Source organism: Primulina tabacum, chromosome 15, assembly GCF_025594145.1.
Source record: "Primulina tabacum isolate GXHZ01 chromosome 15, ASM2559414v2, whole genome shotgun sequence".
Taxonomy (NCBI): Eukaryota; Viridiplantae; Streptophyta; class Magnoliopsida; order Lamiales; family Gesneriaceae; genus Primulina; species Primulina tabacum.
Window position 1 is genome coordinate 3,812,954 of NC_134564.1, and position 20,333 is coordinate 3,833,286.

At 36.5% G+C, this 20,333-nt stretch overlaps 2 protein-coding genes and 1 long non-coding RNA gene across 5 annotated transcripts; all 3 read right to left on the bottom strand.

Annotated features, from left to right (window-relative positions):
• Positions 1-4,583: 4,583 nt before the first annotated feature.
• LOC142527689 (RING-H2 finger protein ATL65-like) lies at positions 4,584-6,239 on the bottom strand. The gene has a single exon (XM_075632579.1). It carries the CDS (start codon positions 6,055-6,057, stop codon positions 4,774-4,776), a length of 1,284 nt encoding a protein of 427 aa, XP_075488694.1. The 5' UTR covers positions 6,058-6,239; the 3' UTR covers positions 4,584-4,773.
• An 830-nt stretch (positions 6,240-7,069) lies between these two features.
• LOC142528082 (uncharacterized) lies at positions 7,070-13,301 on the bottom strand. Its single transcript, XR_012815602.1, has 4 exons — positions 12,842-13,301; positions 7,479-7,686; positions 7,325-7,398; positions 7,070-7,245 (listed from the first exon to the last, which is right to left on the bottom strand). It is a non-coding gene; the product is annotated as an uncharacterized LOC142528082 (long non-coding RNA).
• Positions 13,302-14,639: 1,338 nt separating this feature from the next.
• LOC142527977 (uncharacterized) lies at positions 14,640-20,333 on the bottom strand. Of its 3 annotated transcripts, none has more exons than XM_075632994.1 (11): positions 20,011-20,333; positions 19,652-19,791; positions 19,305-19,418; positions 18,786-19,223; positions 18,254-18,651; positions 17,993-18,092; positions 17,776-17,835; positions 17,607-17,693; positions 17,196-17,324; positions 16,720-17,117; positions 14,660-14,778 (listed from the first exon to the last, which is right to left on the bottom strand). In XM_075632994.1, the coding sequence occupies exons 2-10, from the start codon at positions 19,727-19,729 to the stop codon at positions 16,803-16,805; spliced, it is 1,719 nt and encodes a 572-aa protein (XP_075489109.1). In that variant the 5' UTR covers positions 19,730-19,791; positions 20,011-20,333; the 3' UTR covers positions 14,660-14,778; positions 16,720-16,802. The 3 variants fall into 3 exon arrangements, with proteins under 3 accessions (XP_075489110.1, XP_075489109.1, XP_075489111.1); XM_075632996.1 differs by having other exon boundaries at positions 19,652-19,813; XM_075632995.1 differs by having other exon boundaries at positions 14,640-14,794; positions 16,737-17,117; positions 19,652-20,333.

Genomic DNA, 20,333 nt, shown 5'->3' on the forward strand with positions numbered 1-20,333 from the left:
TTGCTCAAGAAGTGGGAGCAGTTAGTCGGTATAAGACGAATCCTGGACGAGAGCATTGGAGCACTGTCAAGAGGATTCTTAGATACATTAAGGGTACCTCGAATGCTGCATTATGTTATGGAGGATCGGATATTACACTCAGGGGCTATGTCGATTCAAATTATGCAGATGATCTTGATAAGAGGAAATCTACTACTGGTTATGTGTTTACACTTGCAGGGAGAGCAGTAAGCTGGGTTTCAAAGCTGCAGACAGTTGTGTCGTTATTTACAACATAGGCAGAATACATGGCAGCTACTCAAGCTTGTAAGGAGGCAATATGTACTAAACACATTGGAGTCCAATTTCACTTGAAGCGAGAAGTAGTAGAAGAAAGTGTGGATATGCAGAAGATCCATACAAAAGATAACATAGCTGATTTTCTGACCAAGCCTGAAACGTAGCGTACTTTTATTTATTTATTTTTTAAACTACTTGAAATTTTGCGGGAAAAAAATAAAATTTTTCTTAAATAAATAATAAACATTCAAATTGCTTTAAAATAAACTGCTCGTTTAAAAATATTTGAAATAAAAACAATTACAAACGAAGTTTGCAAAAAAGTAATCGTTTAAACATCGTAAAAAATAGCGTGAAAATCAGAGTATTTGAAACATGCAAAAAGTCTTAAAATCATAGTCGGTCCTCGGGTTTAGCCTTCTACACAGACCGAGCCGGCTCATTGGTCCCCACCCCTCAGTTTCCTAATAGTCGTCCTCACCTGCATCGATCAAGTCTAATTCTAATGAGTCTAAAGACTCAAATGTATAAACTGGAGATAACAAGTAATAAGTAATAAAACCACATGCAACTTTAAAGTAGAGTGTACATACTTGAAACTTGAACGTAATAACATAAACGCAGACGTGCCATCATCATAAAACTTTTCATAAACATACATAATAACATAAACGTAGACGTGCCATCATCATAAAACTTTTCATAAACATAAACTTTTCATAAACATACTTGCATAGTACATACTTGAACATGCATAACTTCATCATTTTGTGTAGAGATATGTTTCAAAGCATGTGACACATACATAAATGCGCCTTGATCAGACTAAACCACAGTACTGGGCTGGCAGGAAAAATCCACTACCAAGTACATAAGATCCCCGGTCAAGCTTTACCAGATGGATTGGTCCCTGGTCATGCTTTACCGCTTTCCAATCATGATCTAAACCCGATCATGTTTTACCGGGCTTGTAACGTCCGAAAACCAACATACGTAAACTGCATGCATGCAAAATTATTTTAATTGCTTAATTGTTTTATTTAATTTCTTTTAAATGCTAGCATGATATTTATTAAATGACTAAACGCATGATTACATGAAAATTAAGGATTTTATCCGAATACTCGATAATAGGCAGGGAAAGGAGACTGTGACGACCAAGACAAGAATATGTATTTTTCTTTAACTAATGGCAAGACTTCCTAATATGATTTAAAAATGATTTATTGGTCCTAAAAAAGTTGGAGTTCGAGTTATTTTACGAGTCGAACTCGATTTTTTCCCGGGAAGCCGGTTTTGGGTAAACAAGGAGTTTTAAAAGATCAAAGATATTATTTTATGGAAAGTAATTTTATAAACTTTTATTATTTAATTAATTAAATGTTATTGGGCCCTAATTTAATTAATTTAAGTAGGCCCAAAGCTTGCAATCCCAAAACCAAAGCTTATTAATATGTTAATTAAATAATAAATAAGTGTTTTAGGTCTTCTAAACCTCATAATTCAGCCTCCATCAGCCGTGAAACACCTTGCACACACAATTCAGATTTCAAAAATAGGAGGAATGAAAAGGGCTTGTGTTCTTCGTCGTTCGGTCGTTCAACGTCCCACCCTCGCCGAAGATCGTATATTCGAGCGTTATAAACACAAACGCACGTTTCCTAAACTCTTTTAAACATCATACGAATCATAATATGTGTGTTTTAATTGTTTATGCATGAAAAATATTGGTGTTCGATTATTTTACGTTAGGATACGTTTTTTTCAAAGTTTTAGCGATTTTACGTTTATTCGAAAAACGTTATGAATCCAAGGGTTGAGCTGCCAATACATGATAAAAATATGAATGAATAGGGACAAAAAATGATAAAATAATCAAGATAACATGCTGGAATCGTAGAGAAGAGAAGGAAAGAAGGAGCCGTAGGTTTGTGTACATGTTGTGGTTCATGGACTCGTTTCTTTGCATGGGGGCCCATGGGTTGGTCAGGGCTTGGGTTGGGGCCTGGGCTAGACGTGGGTTGGGTTTATGTAGGGTCATAGCATGGATAGGGCTCAAGGGGAGTGGATAGGGAAGAGTCTACTTGAGCAAGGACTCTTCCCGAGCGTGCAAGAGGGAAGGGCTGAGAGAGGGGCTTGCGGCTGGCCTAGGGGCAAGCCAGGGCAGTCCATCAGGGTCTTAGGGTCATGGACAGTGGTCGGGCCAGGGGTTGGTGCAAGTGGGTGCGCTGTGGCTCGAGCAAAACGCGAGGGAACCGCATGGCAGCAAGGGTGGACACGCAGCTTGTGTTTTCTAATCCAGGTGGCTCGTGCGCGGGTTCTAGGGCCTGGGATGTTCTGGGTCGGGTCTGGGCATGGTCTAGCGTTGGTTAGGGTCAGGTGGGCTCGGTGGTGGCTTGGCAAGAAGAGCCCTGGTGTCACTAGAAGTCTTTGAGCAGTGAGTTGTAGCATCATGGGTCTTGGTTGCGTGCAAGGAGAGTTGCGAGGGTTAGGGGCTGGTCCAAGGGCTTGGGCTGGTCTGGGACGAGGCTGGGCGTGGTCCAGGGTCAGTGATGGTCCGAGGTGGTCGCTGGTTAAGTGGCTGGAAGAGTCCTAGTGTCTCTAGGATTCTTGGGCGTGAGATGCAACCAGCATGCAGAATTGGTCTAGTGTCCAGGTGAGTTTGAGCGACTTAGGGGTTGGTTCTTTGGGTTGGGCTTGGTCAGGAGGGTTCCTAGGTGAGTTGGCTCGGGTTTTGGCTCGGGCGTGGCTCGAGTATTTTAGCAGATGGCTCGTTGTGTCCTTATATGTGTCAATTTCGAAAATTAAAAGACTAAATACGGTTAAATTTTATTCATGTTGATCCAATTCATTTCCATCTACTAGAAATCCGTCGTATAGACTACTGAATACAAAATAAATCCCATTTGTAACTGTAAAATAAAAATAAAATATTTTGAATTATATAATTTAAATTTTTTTTCTAATATTGTTATTATGCAATAGCCAGACAATGAAACCAAATAAACATGATTGCGACAACATAATTTAATCAAAAATAATAATTAAATCCGTGCTAATACCTCAATGCACTAGTGAATACAAAACGTGTTCTCTATGTTAATATTAGAATAAAATAAAAGATGTTGAAATAGAAATTTTTATAATTTTTGCTAAAATTATTTTGGAAAGGAATAAACTTTCGATTGAAATTTAAAACTATGTGATAAGTAATTTTTTTTATATATAAATTATACATGATATTTATAATTACTATATTGGAAATTTTTTCTTCAAATTGAGTTCAATTATTTTTAAATTACCTTGATAAATTTAACAAAAAAATCCTATGAAATCATCTCACAAATCAATTTTATTAGACAGATATATGACCCGGCCTAGTCAATGAAAAAATATTAATTTTTATTTAAAAAATATTATTTTTCAATGTAGTTATGATCCATATCAATCCATGTAATAGAACCGCGAGATCGTCTCATGTATACTTATCCAAATAATAAAATAACGGTTGCTTTTACATCTATGCACTTATAAAATAATTTCTCAAATTATATATCATTTTTTGAATATTCACACTGATATATTGGACTTTCAAATAAAAATTTGCATGGTTCTATTTCTTGATATTATTATAAATTTATAATATAGAATATAGACAGTCATCAACATGGATAAAAGCCAAGAAATTTTATGAATGAAGCCAAGTTTCCAAAATCACAAGCACCACCAATCGACCATTCAATAATAAATTATAAATTGCTCCAAAAGGTGAAATCGCTCACCTTAGGCGCCTCTCACCCTTGGCCCGACAGGATTGTGAGAGGAGGTAAATCATGGTGACTCAGCCAACCAGCAGCAACTAGACCTTATGCTACGTCGCGCACAAGGAGCTCTCCCCCTCATTGGAGGGAATTTAACTCCCACACTGCCCGCTTGCGAGACTCGATCCCTGGTCATTGCTCCAAGATTCACTGCTGCTGACCAATTGAGCTAAGCTCATGCATTTTCGTTTTTTTAAGAGTACTGATATAATACCGGACAAGTTAACATTTTTTTTTACATCGCATCAGTATTCAAATAAATAAAAACTAAAAATAAGAAAAATTACAAAATAGTAAATTAAATTTGTAAATTTAATAATAAGATAATAAAAATAAATATGTACAAGTTATTAGAGAAAAGAATGGGGTGTTTCGTGAAACGATTTTATATATCTTTATTCATAAGACAAGTCAAACAAATATTTATATTTATAATATAAAATTATATTTTTAACGTAAATATTATTATTTTTTTAAAATAAATTAAATAAAATATATATGTCATGAAATTAAAATTACAGCATAAAGACATGGTTGGAGTTATCTTATCCCTATCCTATTTATAACATTCATTATAATATACGTACAAACAAGTGAAAGCAAACCGCTCAAAAATTCTTAAATGCAGCTCGCCATCCATTTAATGCTTCTTACTCAATTTTCAGACATCCTATTAATTAACACCCGTTCCCTGTCGCCGCCCGCTCAATCTCTCCGGCGATAAAAGCGCCTCCGGGTCGCCGCTCCTCAGCCGGCTTGGCGAGAACAGCGTCGTCACACCTGGAGATCTATGCAGGAACATTGGGCTTGCGAATGATTTGCTCCGCCGGGAGGAGCATCCGCCGCCGCCGCCGCCGCCGACTCCTCCACCGCTTGATAAGCAGGTGCGGAAGCTTGACTCTGATAAGGGGAGGAAGCTGCCTATACTACGCCTTCGAAAGAACGGGGATTTCATGCCCCGGTAGTAACGGGAGGAGAAGACCCTATGTTTTGTTAGCGCGGTGAAAGGAGATGGACGTTTGCACCAGAAGCCTCCTCCGACACCGAGAGCTCGTCGGTATCTGCACGGCGAGGCTGTTACTGGCTCCAGGACTAATCTCTCTGATTCTATGTTTCTTTCGAATCCAAAAGAGTACGATCGCTTTAACAAGAAATCCCGGCGGTTGAATCTGTCTTCCGATTGACTCCTCCTCGGCGAAGGTTCCTGCGTGATTTCTCCGGCCCCCACCACCTCCGCTTCGATCGTTGTTTCTGCCAACGGCTCGAGAATCGTGCTCGTGAACAGAATTTCATCTAAACTGGGTCTAATCCTTGCTGCCATTAATGGAGTAAACGGCGACTCCTGACGGAATATTCCCGCGCGGCAGAGCGGGCAATTCGGGTGAGAACGAAGCCATATGTCTATACAGTCTATGTGGAAGGCGTGTGAACAAACCGGAAGTGTACGGACATAGTCTTCCTCCTCGAATTCAATCAAACACACAGCGCAATCATGTAAGCCACTCTTGTGAATGTACGCGGAGAGGGGAATGGTTTTGATGATCGAATCGTCGAGGCCATATGGCGAGAGCACGCTGAAGGCATCGTTGTGGTCGAAAGAATAAGGTTGCGACTCGATATCTCCGGCAGATGATGACGGCACATACACCCTGCGATGGAGACGCCACCTTCTGTAGCGGCGGTAGTTATGTAGGAAATGGCGGGAGAGGAGGCGGGAGTACGTGATGATGACAAAGGCCGTCACGATTATGACCACCATGGCAATTAAAGGTGGACTAAAGTCCACCGGTGTTTTAGACTGAGGCGGAGAGGATGCATGGGAAGAAGTCGTGGAGGAAAGTGGTGGCTCTAGAAAGGAGCTGGTTGCGGTTACTTGGGAGGCAGACTGTTGCTGTGGGTGGAAGAGGAAGTATCGGTGAAGCGGCGCCAGCGCAGGGGCTAGCCGACGGTGAGCCATGGCGATGGCAATGGCGATGGCGGCGGCAGTGGTTTTGATTTTGTGAGGATTTATTTGAAAGCACACAGATTAGAAGGTGCGGTTGGGTCGATTGATTTTGGTTCGGTAGTGATTTTGTGTATGGTGGGCGATTGACACGTCATTTTACTAAATTTAATGCCAATAGACTTCTTTTTTTTTTTTAAGTTACAACTTATTTTCACTATTTAATATAAATATTTTATGTTGAAGATTACTAATTAATTATGTAATATTTCTCAATTCTAAAATCTTAAAATTTTACTAAATATTATGTGAAAGATCCTGTCATTAAAATTCTCATTCTTTGGGAGTTAATCTTCAAATTTTCTTCATACATTACAAAGTAGATCTTTTATGAGAAGGTCTCACGAATCTTTATCTGTCAGACGGTTCAACCCTACCGATATTCACAATAGAAAGTAATACTCTTAGCATAAAAATAATATTTTTTTTTTCATAAATGATCCAAATAAGATATTCGTCTCACAAAATACGACCAGTGAAATCATCTCACACAAATTTTTGCCTACGCTAAATCATCGATCCCTATCTCTTCCCAACTCCCTTTCTCTAGAATCATCCTAAAACCAAGAATGACACTTGTTTTTATAAATATAGTACATTTCACTAAGTATGTTGAAATATTTTTAAAAGCCTTATGTAATGAAAAGATGAAATGGTATTGGATAGGGGTGTTCATCGGTTGGTTCGGTTCGGTTTTTAAACAATTCGGTTCGGTTTTCGGTTTTACATATGCCTAATCCGATATCCGAACCATTTTAGTTCGATTCAGTTCGATGTTCCCGCAATTCGGTTCGGTGTTTTCGGTTTGGTTTTTTCGGTTCAAGGATTTAATTTTATAAGAATATAATTTTATAATTTTAGAAGAAACACTCAATTTAAATGATAAAAAACACATTTATAAAGCTAACAATTCAAGACAAAAATAGAACAAAATGTTAAAATCAACACCAAAAGTTTCATCATTTCTCCTATCAATTGTAACAAAACAAAAGGTAACAGAGTTATGCTTTGGAAAATAAAAAGCAACAGATTTACAATTGATAAAACAACTATAAGAAAATGAAAGACATGTTGTCATGTTTTGGCAGCTTTGCTTCTTTGTTACTTTCATTCTTCAACCTGGTAGCACCACATCTATCAAATCTGGGAGAACAACTCTTATTAGAAAAAGAACAAAATTAAAAAAAGAAGAAAACGACAATTTCAAATATGTTCATCTTACCGGTTACCACTTCTATTGGAATTGAACCTATACATTGGTTACACAAGAATCTTTTTCGTTGTTAGTACGAAAATCTATATAAAGTAAAAATATTGATCATCAATCAATAAAGAACAAATTAATTATAATAAAATAAATATACTCCAAATCTTACCAGATTCAAGTCGTTCAAGATTATTCAAGTCCTCCTCTATTTTAACTGGTGAAGATTCTTTTCTAAGCCAATCGTGAAGACAAACAAGAGTTTGCACTAACTTAGGAGTTAATGAACTTCTAAATGAATCAAGAACACGTCCTCCTATACTAAATGCACTTTCTGATGCCACAGTAGAGATAGGAATTGCTAACACATCACGAGCCATCTCAGCAAGAATAGGAAAATCTGGGTGAGTTAACTTTCCACCAAAGTAAAATATCAAGACTTTTCATTTGCAACATCAATTTCTTCACCAAGATACTTATTGTAACGCCCCGAAAATTCGAAAGTCTACGCGAATCACATGCTATGCAATTATTAAATTCTTTGTATTTTAATTATATGTTTTAATTGCATTTAATTAATTATGTTGTGCATAATTTCATGTTTAAAATATATTTTTTAATGATTGCATTAAAATGTAATTTTTAAAGGTTATTCGAGTTGCGATCGAGGAACGGAGACCGATAGCTGAAAAATAGAAAATAATTTTAATTATTTAAATTAAGGTTGATGTTTTTTAGTATTTTTGAAAATAAAGGGTTTTGAGGTGATTTTATACGCCGGGACGTAAACTTTATCGGTGTTGGTTTTCAACTAAAATACGAACTTTTTGGCAACCCGGCTAATAAATTCACAACTTAATTAAAGAAAAACTTTGTTATTATTTTATTTAATCCTAATTAAAACTAATGGACTTAAATTTTATGGCTTAATAGGCTTAAAGCCTACTTAGTAATTAAATTAGTATTTAATGTGTTAAAAAGATCCCAAAACCCTACACTCTAGACACAACACACGGCCACACCTTTTCAAAATTCAGAAACTCTTTCAAGCACACCACACACACACCTCACGGCTGCCCACTTCTTTTTGGATGGGTTTTTCGAAGGTTCTAGCATCAAACCAAGCCATCGTCAGCGTCCCGTTCTTCGTCGTCAACGCATATTCGAGCGTATACTACGCAAAATCATGCCATACATCTTCTTTTCTCATCCATTATATCATATTAATGCTTTGATTATAGGATGCATGAAGAACATGTCTTATTTTTCCAGAATTTTCGAAATATAATGCTTATAGGTTTCGAATTCATGATTTATGTTGCACAAAAATTGTACAAGCATGTTAGGGGGCTGCCATGATGTCAAGTTAAGTCTAAACAAAGGTTTTATGTGATTTAGAAACACACACGATCCACCAAAAGCTATAGAAGCAAGACAGGAAGAACCGAAACCTGCTGTCATGGGGGGAAGTGATCGGGCTGCTTGTTGTAGGGTGAGGCAGGGTCTTGGCTGGGGCCAGGGCTCGTCCAAGGGCTGTCATGGGTCAGGGCTAGAGTCCTAGCCAAGCTAGGACTCGAGATATGGGCTGGGAAGGAGTCCTAGCCATGCTAGGACTCCCACCCGTGAATCGCGCAGCATGTGTGCGCTAGAGGGCAGGCGTCCAGGGGCGTGGGGGCTCGGCTCGTGGGTCACGGCCTTGGTTAGGGTGTCTCACTAGGGTACTAAGAAGGTACACTAGAGGTTGGCTCGGGTGCTGGGGTGTTGGCTAGGTCCCTAGGTGTGCAAAACTTAGACCCCATGCAAGGTAGGATTCTCGGCCAGCATGGGGTCTCATGGGAGGGCTTTGTTTTATGGTTTGGGTTGGTTTCTTGGTAAACTTAGGGTCTAGTAGGCTAATTTATGATGTTGGGCAAGTTTTGGACCAACATGGCTCGGGGGTAACTCGTGAAAATCGGAAGTTGGCTCGGGGTCGAAGTTTAGGTGTCAAAATAGGGTTTTAAAAGAAGAAAAATTGGAAAACGGCTCACGGGGGTCGAGTCGTGGTCCATAAGGGATAAAATAATATAAAAAGACTAAATTTAGAATTTAGGAGTTTTATATTAAAGTTTGGTATTTTTCGGGATTAAAACACCGTTAAAACAATTAAGAAAAGATAATTGAAAAGGTCTAACATTTAAGCCAAATAAAATTATGAAAAAATTCACGTAAGCTTAAATAATTATTTGGAACGTGTTAGAGTCATGAAATCAAGAAAAAAGTTGAAAACGTAAAATGTCGAGTCCAGGGGTAAAACGGTCTTTTTACACCGGGAAATTAGTAAAGGTCATGGCAGTGCCCTAAATGCTGTTTTTATGAAATTACGATTATTTTTAAATGTTTATGAATTGTTCATGATTAAAATATGATTTTTTAAATGTCTAAATGATTTTTATGATTTAAGAAGACATTTAAAATACATGTTGCATGCTTGGTTTCAAAAAGGAAAAATGTAATGATATTCATGATTTTTCTAAAGTGATGTGAATGAAAAATGCTGAAGGATGTGAAATGATTGTGACTAATTCGTTAATGTTGGCGACGTCGTGAGGGTTATGGTCCCAGTGGGAGCCCGACGATCGTGTTTCCATCATTGCGAATATGTGGTAACGGTTTTGTGGTAACGGAAGAATGAGAATATCGTGAGGGAAAAAGGCCCCAGAGAGAGCCCATTTATGGGAAAATGTCCTAGAGGGAGCCCCGACGATCGTATTTCTATTCGAATCATGATAGGCCAGGGCCCAGTTGACCGGTGAGAGTGTTGCTGGTGTCCCCCGCCGCCCAGTACTGTGGTTATACGTAGATGGATCCATCGACCCTCATGAGCATGATCAGGAAAGTCACAATTAACGATCTGAATTCAACAAAAGAAAAAGGAAAAGGAAAAGAAAAAGGAAGAGGAAAATATTTATGATCATGTTAAAAATGTTTTATGTTATGATAAGGAAAAAGATCAAGGATATTTATGCATGTCATGAAATGTTATTTTTACCTAAAAGTATTTTCACTGTTGCATGTGGTTTTATACGTATTATTTGTTATAAAAATTATGGTGTGTTGAGTTTTTAGACTCACTAGGTGTGATAGATGCAGGTGAGTTTGATGGAGGTCTTGACGGTTGACCTGACTGGACTGAAGGTGCACACAACCCGAGGACCAACGCTACTATTTTCCGCATTACGCTTTATGATTACTGATTTAAGTTAAAGATTTTTAAGACTATTTATTTATGCATTTGAGAGATTTTTGAGATGTTTAGTATGAGCTATTCTTTTCAAACTTATTGCTTTTTAGGTTGGGCAAAATAGTTGACGATTTCATTTATGCCTATTGCACTTGATTTTTAAAATGCTAGATGGTTGGTATTTTATTTTAAAAGGGTAAAATATTTTATAAAAATATTTTCAGGTGGGAAAAGTTATATGGCCGAAATTGAGTGTTTTAAAAAAAAATTCTAGTACTTTTAAAGCAATAAAAAGGGCAGGACGTTTCACTTATCTAACTCAGTTTTGGCATCTATTCTTCCACTGTTGGCCTTGTGTCTCAAGTATTCTTGTTGCATTAGAGTTCCTTTATGGGTGCTTCCAGAATTTATACTCAATGCTTCCAATGTGTCAATAGATGAAGTAGATGAACTAGATGCTAGCTTAGATATTTTTGAAGTTATCTTTTGATATTCATCAAATAAAGTAATCATGTATGACTTTATTTGATCCGTCATTTTCTCTCCTTTTTCTTCCCCATACATCCTCAAAGATACAAAAGCAACATAATCAAATTTGAAACGATGATCAAACACACACGCAATAAAAATCATCTTATTCATCTTTTTCTGGAGCACCCCAATACTTGTCAAATTTAGCTTTCATCTTATTTGCCATCGTTCTCAAATTAAGATCATCACTTTCTGTTAACATTTTCAAAACACAAGAAAGCTCACCAATTTCATGAAATCGAACATTTGAAGTGACATACAATGACCCTGATACCCTCAAAGTAAGATTGAAAAATGATTCAAGAAACTTCTCCATGTTTCTGATATTTGCCCAATCATCACTTGTTAATGCTCCTGCAACTTTTCCATCTTCACAAACATAACCAAGAAGATAATCCAACAATCCCAAGTCATGGTCAGCATAGGTAAGAAAAGCTTTCTCAAATTCTTTTGCCGTTTTCAACATCAGATAGGTAGAATTCCATCGAGTGACAACATCTAAACACAAAGTCTTTTACTTGTTATTTTTTCAATTTCACAACAATCCTTAAAATTTTGAATCCTCATAGGAGATTGCCTAATATATTTTACAGCTTGTCTAATACGTCTCGCAGAATCACCAATTTCTTTCAAACCATCTTGAACAATGAGATTAATAATATAAGCCACACATCTCATGTGAAGATGTTGACCGTTCATCAAATTAAATCCCCATTTACTGAGTTTTTTTGACATTTCTTTCACAGTAACATCATTTGAACTAGCATTATCAACCGTGATAGTGAAAACTTTATCCAAACCCCAATCAAGCAAACATTTTGTGATCGCAACTGCCATATCATCACCTTTATGACTGAATACAGGAACAAAAATTTAATATCTTCTTATTAAAGTTCCAATCTTGGTCAATAAAGTGAGCAGTGATACACATATAATTAATTTTCTGTATTGAAGTCCATGTATCAGTCGTAAGACAAACTCTTTGATTTATACCTTTGAAAAGATTCTTAAGTTTTTGTTTTTCTTCAAAAAGAGTTCGAAACAATCCCTTGTCACTGTAGCACGAGATGAGATTCGAAGTTGAGGTTGTGTCACAGTCACAAAGTACCTAAATCCTTCACCCTCGACAAAACTAAAAGGTAATTCATCCACAATGATCATCTTAGCTAAAGCTCTTCTACTTAATTCTTGATCATATTTCCAAATGTTTATTGTTACTTCACTCCTTTGATCTTTTGAAATTTGTTGAAACCCAATTTTTGCTTGACTGGTTTCCATGTTGTGGGGATTTTTCTTACATTTTTTCAAATGATTACTCAAAGACGATGTACCATTAGCATTTGAATCAGCTGCATAATTCACACCACAATAATTACACTTTGCTCTAAAAGCCCCACAAGAATCAGTATATTTCTCAGAGTGTTCCGAAACAACAGATCTAGATTTCATGGTTTTTCTTTTTTCACTGACAGGAATCGAATTTGTAGGCGAAGCAATAAGCACGTTTCCATTTCCATTTGAACCTCCACTTTCATCAATTACAGAATTATTTCCAGCCATCTATTAGGATATTCAAATAAATACAATGAACTTAAAAAATAGAATTCCATATACGTAATATGATAGTGAGAATGTGAGACAAAGTAAACAAATAATGACAAAAATAAAACTGATATAAACATATTTAATCAAGAAGATATCATCAATCCATCATCAATTAATTTTTTAATCAGTTAATCTACGGTAAAAGAAATTAAGAAAACAAATTTAACATAGAAAAATACCATGGGAAATATAGAGAGCACCAAGACGTTCGATTCTTCTTCCTCTTCAATCGAGATATGTGAAGTTGTGAACTCTTGAAGGCTCAAAGCAAAACAGGCTCTTTTTCTCCATCTTCATTTGTGCGGGCCGTGCGGCTGATATTATGAATCTTCAAAAGTCATCTCAAATCCCTAAATAAATTAGTTTAATATTTATTAACTTGTTTTTAAATTTTATTTTTATTTTTTAGGTTAGGGCATGTTTGGGGTACAATACAATAAAAAAAAAACAACAAAAAATTCTCTTATATTTCGGTTTTTCGGTTATTTCGGATTTTTTTTAAAAAAAATCGAAAACCGAACCGGAAAACCGAAAATATTTAAACTCGAAACCGAAACCGGTCAAATAACCGAAAAAACCGAACCGAAAAAAACGAATTTTACGGTTCGGTCGGTTTTTTCGATTTTATCCGAAATTTGAACACCCCTAGTATTGGACGAGAAATTCCATGTTATCCTTCTAGAACCGTGACATACAAATATGATGTAAACAATTTGCAGCAAAATTAATTAATTAATATATTTTGAAAATTCGTAATTAATTCATCACATGAGGGATCATTAACGATGTTCCCACTTTTTGGACTCGTAGACTTGTAGTGTGAGCAGAAGCAAAGGTAGCTTGGATAGTAGGGTACATGGTGTTTTACTAAGAGGTTAGTGGCTCATTCACTTCATGCCATCTCACTTTAATTTGAGTATGTTATGTAGTTTAATTTGAGTATGTTATGTAAGATTTGTCCAATATAGTTTATTTGATCGACATAATTTACCAACTACTGTGTTGATTTTTTAAGTTTATCCAGAACATACTAATATAAAAAAGACAAACTTGTGTGAGACGGTCTCACAGGTCGTATTTTAAGATATGATATCTTATTTGGATCATCCATGAAAAAATATTATTTTTTATTGTGAATGTCGGTAGGGTTGACATGTCTCGTAGATAAAGATTCGTGAGACCGTCTCACGAGAAACTTACTCTATAAAAAAATAGGTTTGGGTCCATAAATTTGATAAGAAATTGCTTTTAACATGACTTGTCTCTTTCCAAAGTTTCCTTACATCAAGCATTTATAGCTTATGACATGACATTTTAAACCCCTGTAGTTAACAAGATAAGCCCATCAACATGTGGGAATCAATAGTCCCATGACTTTTCATAATCGTGGAATTTTGACGTAAAGAAATCCCCTATTACCACAAACAAACAAAAATATCTCCCTTAGCAACACGTTATTTCTAAGTGTCGGACTCAATTTTATTTTTATTTTTTGGAATTTTCAAGTTAGTGCCATAACTCTTCCTATAACTTGTACTGTAAATAAATAATATGAAATATAATTTTTTTTTTATTTTAAAATGAAAAGAATATAAAATATAATTTTTTTTGGAATTTTCAAGTTGGTGCCATAATTTTCATAATTTTCCTATAACTTGCATGATAAATAAATTATAGAATGAAATATTTTTTAAAAAATTTTAAAATGAAAAGAATGTAAAACTTAAAGAAAAAAGTCTAAATTTAATAAATAGTATAGATAATAACAATTATAAAGGAACAAAAATTTAATCAGAACTTATGGAGATAAAAATCAGCACTTCCTTCTACTATAATTTGAAAATTCTTCGTGTACTGAGCTTTGCTTCATAGAGACGGATTTTGGTTCCGGTGAGCTGAACTAAAGTCATAATTCTTGAAGAAGGAACAAGAAATGCTCGTGAATTGAATAGATTGACAGCATATTGCAACCTAAAATACATGAATGACAGATGAATCACCCTAAGGCCATGAAATGAACACACCTCATTCTGAGATTCATCCCACAAATCCGTCTTCATGTACTGATCTTAGATGTTCTTGGACCGCGATTTTCGCATTCAGAGGCACTCGGCTACTACTCATGATTCATACTGTTAGAGTAGATGCCCTGCAAGCCAACGGTTGGCTAGGGAATTTATTGACTCAAGTGAAATAAACAATCTTTATTTTAGTATAATTTAACTTTTTTATGGTCTTTTTATACTTTATCTGTATACCCATGCAAACAGCATAGATAAAGTCCTTGATTATGCTTTAATACAAATGAATCGTAATTCGATGTTGAAACTCATTTGTAAACACTGCATATTCTAAATTCGTTCCTAGTCGATTCAGCCGCCTAAAACAGGGATAAAGGTCGCTTGAGCTCGAGACTGGCATCTGTGATGTTGTGTACTGCGTTTCTTGGTAAGGGCATAGAGATGTCCAAACATACAGATGGGTAGTCATATGATGATTATACCGAAAAACCCTCCCTCGGACTTTCCAAGTGGTTATCATTCATCGAGAGGATAAGTCCGTGGTTATGATTGTATACCATTAGTCCTTACGACCCAGGACAACACTGAGGCTCTATATGCTAGGGCTGTGCTTTGACTCGTTTACCGGCTCCATGAGAGTCATCAGGTGGCGAGGTTGGGTATAGTTGCGACACATATAGGAGCCAGTGCATTGTAGTCGGGGATTCACCGCTCACCTACGGGTGTGGATATCCTATGTGATCTAATGAAATAATAGTGCACGCGATGCCACTATTATAGTTATCACATAGTTATCGAATTAATATGCAACCCTCGATGAACCAATGGTTGCAGATTCGATCGGGATATTTGAGATGAAGGGACCGTATTGTACGTTAATCATAATCGACTGGTTCTTGCAGGCACTATCAGTGATACCTAGGGGATCATGGGGCGATGCTACTAGACGCTCTTACCATGATCCGATGGGTGCAATCAGAAATGAGTTTGACATTCTTGATCAAGGTGTTGATGAAAAGAATGGGACTAACTAGGGTAAGCCCGAATAAAGGATTATGTCCTGAATCACAAAGAGTTGTGAACCCACGGCTAGCTGTATCCCTGAACCATTGAGGGTCACACAAGCACTGGATTATTTGTTCCCGTTGAGAGAATAAATTCAAGAAGTTGAATTTATATTATATAGTAAATTCAAGAAGTTGAATTTATGATAATTAAATTTTGAGAGAATAAATTCAAGGAGTTGAATTTATAAAATTTGAGAATTTAATTTATTAAACTCAAATGTTGGGTTTATTAAATATTAAATTTTGGAGGTGATAAAAATTCAAGAACTTGAATTTATAATTTAAATAATAAATTCAAATGTTGAATTTATAATGTATTTAATTTATTAAGCTCAAAAGTTGAGTTGATTAATTAATAAATTAAATATGGTGGATAATATGTTTAATGGGCTTGTAGGGGTACAAGTCCAACATATTAAATAATTAAAGTTTTAATGGGCTTTGATTAAATTAATTAAACTAGTTAGACTAGCCCAATTAATTAAATCAAACTCATTAATGTTAATTATGCAATTAGGGTATGAATTTACTATAAATAATGTATCCAAGTCAAAAACCTAGCCCCACCACCAAAAAGGTTTCGAGACACCCACCTCCAAAAGAAAAAAATTCAGCCACTTCCTCTTGAAGGAAAATTTTTGAGCCGTCTCTCTTAATTTTCTCTCCTACGCAAAATCTCTTTTTATATTCTCTAGTGCAATTTGAAAGAGGAACATATTATTCAGTCGTGGACCTGATTAGACGTAACAAAATGAGTCTTTTGAAGAAAGTTCGTAGGGATTCATCAAGAGCTAATCCGTTTATATCGGACTAGTTGGAGCCAAGTGATTTAATTCACAAAGGTATAATTTCTAAACATCCTATGAATGTTTATTGTTAAAATCATACGAGCGCCCAAACAAATCATATTTTGATTGTCAAAATAAATAAAATTTTAAAACTTCCGCTGCGTTTCGGCGTGTAGAAAACCGGGATCCAACACATACATCATTCAAACATGTCATTTTATCCAGTTTTATATAACACAAAACAATCACTTCCCTAATGACTCTTCATAGGAATGCACCCACATCTCGCCTGACTAACTCATTGGATATCAGGAAACGGAAGGCGAAATTGTGAGGAATCCAATCGATCTTTTTGCAGTATTTTCCTTGCTGAAAACCCTTTCTCAGAGAATCGGGCATCGAAAGCTCAAGCATCTCTGCCACCCCAGATGGAGATAACCCCATTTCCTTTACGAAATACTCCACGTTTTTCGCTATGTGCAGCCTTTGATCTTTATGTTTCCTGATGTTCATTCGAATGTACTCTTCTTTCGCTATTTCTAGGTCCTGGAAAATTTTCTTTGGCGTATATAAACGAACCTGGAATAAGTTACAGAGCGGATTAATGTATTCCCAAAACACATAAAATTTAAACTTATGTAAATGGCTGCAGCTTACTAATGGATCCGATTGGCATCCTGAGCAAAGCGCAAAATGTAACCGAGGCTCTGGATTCATTATTGAAAACGATTTTCGAGGTTCTCCGGATTTAAACTTTGTCTTTGGGAAGAACCATGAGTGAAGCCACTGCAAGAAAGGAATGTAGTTCCATTAGGCCATGAAGTTGATTGTTTGGCAATATTTGCACGTTTAGGCCTTCACCCAAAAACAGAATGCCACTTTCTAACGACTCGCAACTCAAAAAATGGATTATTTTGAACTCAAATTCAGGTCGACTTGGATCGAGAGCTTGTTCGATCATTTTGAATACAAAATCAGCTCGGGAGCTAGTTCGATCATTTTGCGTACAAAATCAAATAATACTTAAAGCGAATCCAATTCATTTGCACCCCTACTTTGAAGAAATACCTGAGAAGGACGAGGCATACGACATCTCAGTATCGAGCTCTGAATAGTGTCAACGCTAATGATGTGGCCTCCTATGTTATATGCAGCCTGAATCCATAAGAATATTTATAACACCTTAAAAAAAATTGAAGAATTGGAGATCAAGGAATGTGACAATATAATTCACTACCTTGAGAGCTAAAGAGATCCTCTTTTGATTTCCTCTTGGAATCCCATGAACCAAGAATGCCTGCATAATTATAAATGAGTTGCCATAGATTCAGACATTGTAATCTCTAAAACAACTGAAACTTAGTGGTTTCAGGACAATAATAAGAAGGAACAGATAAGAACATTTGTCTGCTCGATTGAATTTTTGGTCAACCGTTCGGTTGTTAAATCCTTACATGCATTACTATAGCGTTGTGAACGTTGATCCAGAATGCTAATTTCTCTTCGAATTTTAGTTTTCCGGGATCGACTGTTGCCAACCTAGAAATGAGAAACCTGAAAAGAGTAGTAAAAACATTACGAAGCAAAACAAACATTGTGTAAGACCAAATGATTGTCGCGATATAAAGAAAACAATCAGCGCAACTCGAATATTTGATGGCCAACATAGACGGCTGCAGACTCCAAAAAAACAAAATCTAAAGGATTTGAAGTACCTGAACTTTTGCAGCAAGACTTCAACAGAATTTAGCCTCTGGGGCTCTCGAACAATGCCTTGTACCTCGATGATGGAGCGGAAAGATCCACTAAAATCTTTGGATGTTTCAACTTGGAAAGGATTGTTCATCCACGAATTAGAAGATGGATTTTCTTCACATGATAAGCTTCTCAAGTGATGTTGTCCTTGTGAAGATAATTTACTCGGTGGCGATGTATGTGGGCTAGAATTTGATCCTTGATTGAACAAAGGAGGATCAGAAAGGTGGCAGTATATTGTTGAGATGCAATTTATGATCTCCTCAGAAATCCAGTTGGGCGTTTCAAGAACACGGTTGGGAAACCTTGAGCCGAGAAACTCTGCCAAACAAGCATTTGAAGTCGAGTCTTGTGCCCGCTGGTGAAACGACACAGGAACATCAGATTCGTACACATATTGAATCAAAATTCGCAACGAAATATTGCCCGAGTAAGTACTAAGAATAGGTAAGATCATAACCGATGTTTTCCTGAGAATCAAATATTAATTACCTCTAGCATCGACAGAGGCAAGGAATGATAAGAGTCAACGGCTTCGGCAAGAACTTCAAATGGAGGTGAGGTTCTAAAGGAAGAAGCTGAATACTGAGATAATGAAGAATGGCTTCTGTCAATGCCACTATCAACAAGAGTCTCTGCTCCCAAAATATCATCACATTTCAAACGTGTATCGCCTCCTGGATTGTCATTTTTCGCATATTTGATGCATCTAATGAATGAGTCTTCACTCGCCGATCCTAAATTGGTTCTTGGCAGTTCAAGAACCATGTAACCATTTGTTCTTGAATCGGTTTTCTGTTGTTCTTCCACCGTAGGTAAGGAAGATACCCTTTTGGCGAAATTTCGCCTATACATAGCTAGAAGATACTTCTCCAAGTACACCACTTCCATTTCCAAAAGGGCGATTTCTTTAATGAGATTCTCAGCTGGCTGGACATCAAAAAAGGAGGGAACCTGTGAGAATTTGAGAGAGAACATAAATATTTTGATGGTAAAAATCAAGAACAGAACCTGGGAAAGTGATTTATATGCAGGATCATCTAACAGAGGCTGGCAATTCATAGCCTTCTCAAGTGCAGATCGAACGGCAGTTTGGCTTTCTAGTTGTTTCTGAAGCTGTAATATCTACCCCCAAAAAAAAACAACATTTTTTTTCATTTTTCTTGGCTTAATATGTTCATATATTAAACACAGCATTAAGATTTATTTCTGCATAAAGCAGATTTCAGTTATCGGTCTCCCGTATGATTTTCCACATCATCGTGTTTTCCCAAAACATAAATCATTCATATATTGAATTTACTTGAAAGATCAAAGGGAAAAATAGCAAACAAACATGATCCGCCGACGAAATTTACCTCTTCTATCAACAGATTTTGGGCCTCCCCCGGGAATAACTGTCTCTTCTTGCGTTCAAAGTTCTTCAGATTTCCCATAATCAAAGTATTTAACCTTTGCAAAGAAGTTGAAGTCTTGCCAAGTAAAACTTTATTTATCCCTATGCAATATCAAAAGAGTTCCTAAATACAGAAAATCTCAAATATCACGCCTTAATAGTCTCCAAAATTACGTTATTGACAATAAAAACTTCGACCCACTTTCCCATTTTAGAAAACAATCCCTTTAAAACTTTTTACCAATCTACATAGCAAGAACAATCAGCAAATGGAAACAAGAATGTGCATGAAAAGGAAAGGGCAAAAAACAATAACAATACCTCTCAGAACCTAAAACGCAGCAAATTCAACCTGCATTTAATTTCAACTGGTTTTTAGATTCATCAAAGCATTAAATACAGATTCTTTGGAGTATAAAATTCTCCACAGTGGAACCAGACTCAGACCACTGCTGATACAGCATTAAATGGAGGAGGCAGATATTCCGACAGAAATTGACGAGTCCCTTTACGGAAACGATTTCCGATGTAAGAAAGCTCCAAGAAACATTAATTTTGTGAAAACAAGAGACCTCAGCAAACGATTTCTGATTTTCTCGAATCAAATCAAGGAACTTATGTCGTGGACGATGACATTGGCCTGG

What these genes read in the sequence shown, in the direction of transcription:
- LOC142527689 (XM_075632579.1), bottom strand. Translation starts at nt 6,057, where the DNA reads ATGGCTCACCGTCGGCTAGCCCCTGCGCTGGCGCCGCTTCACCGATAC.
- LOC142527977 (XM_075632995.1), bottom strand. Translation starts at nt 19,729, where the DNA reads ATGGGAAATCTGAAGAACTTTGAACGCAAGAAGAGACAGTTATTCCCG. An exon ending in GTCTTGCTGCAAAAGTTCAG is followed by an intron (nt 18,093 to 18,253) that starts GTACTTCAAATC and finishes TACTCTTTTCAG; the next exon opens with GTTTCTCATTTCTAGGTTGG. An exon ending in ACAACGCTATAGTAATGCAT is followed by an intron (nt 17,836 to 17,992) that starts GTAAGGATTTAA and finishes ATAATTATGCAG; the next exon opens with GCATTCTTGGTTCATGGGAT.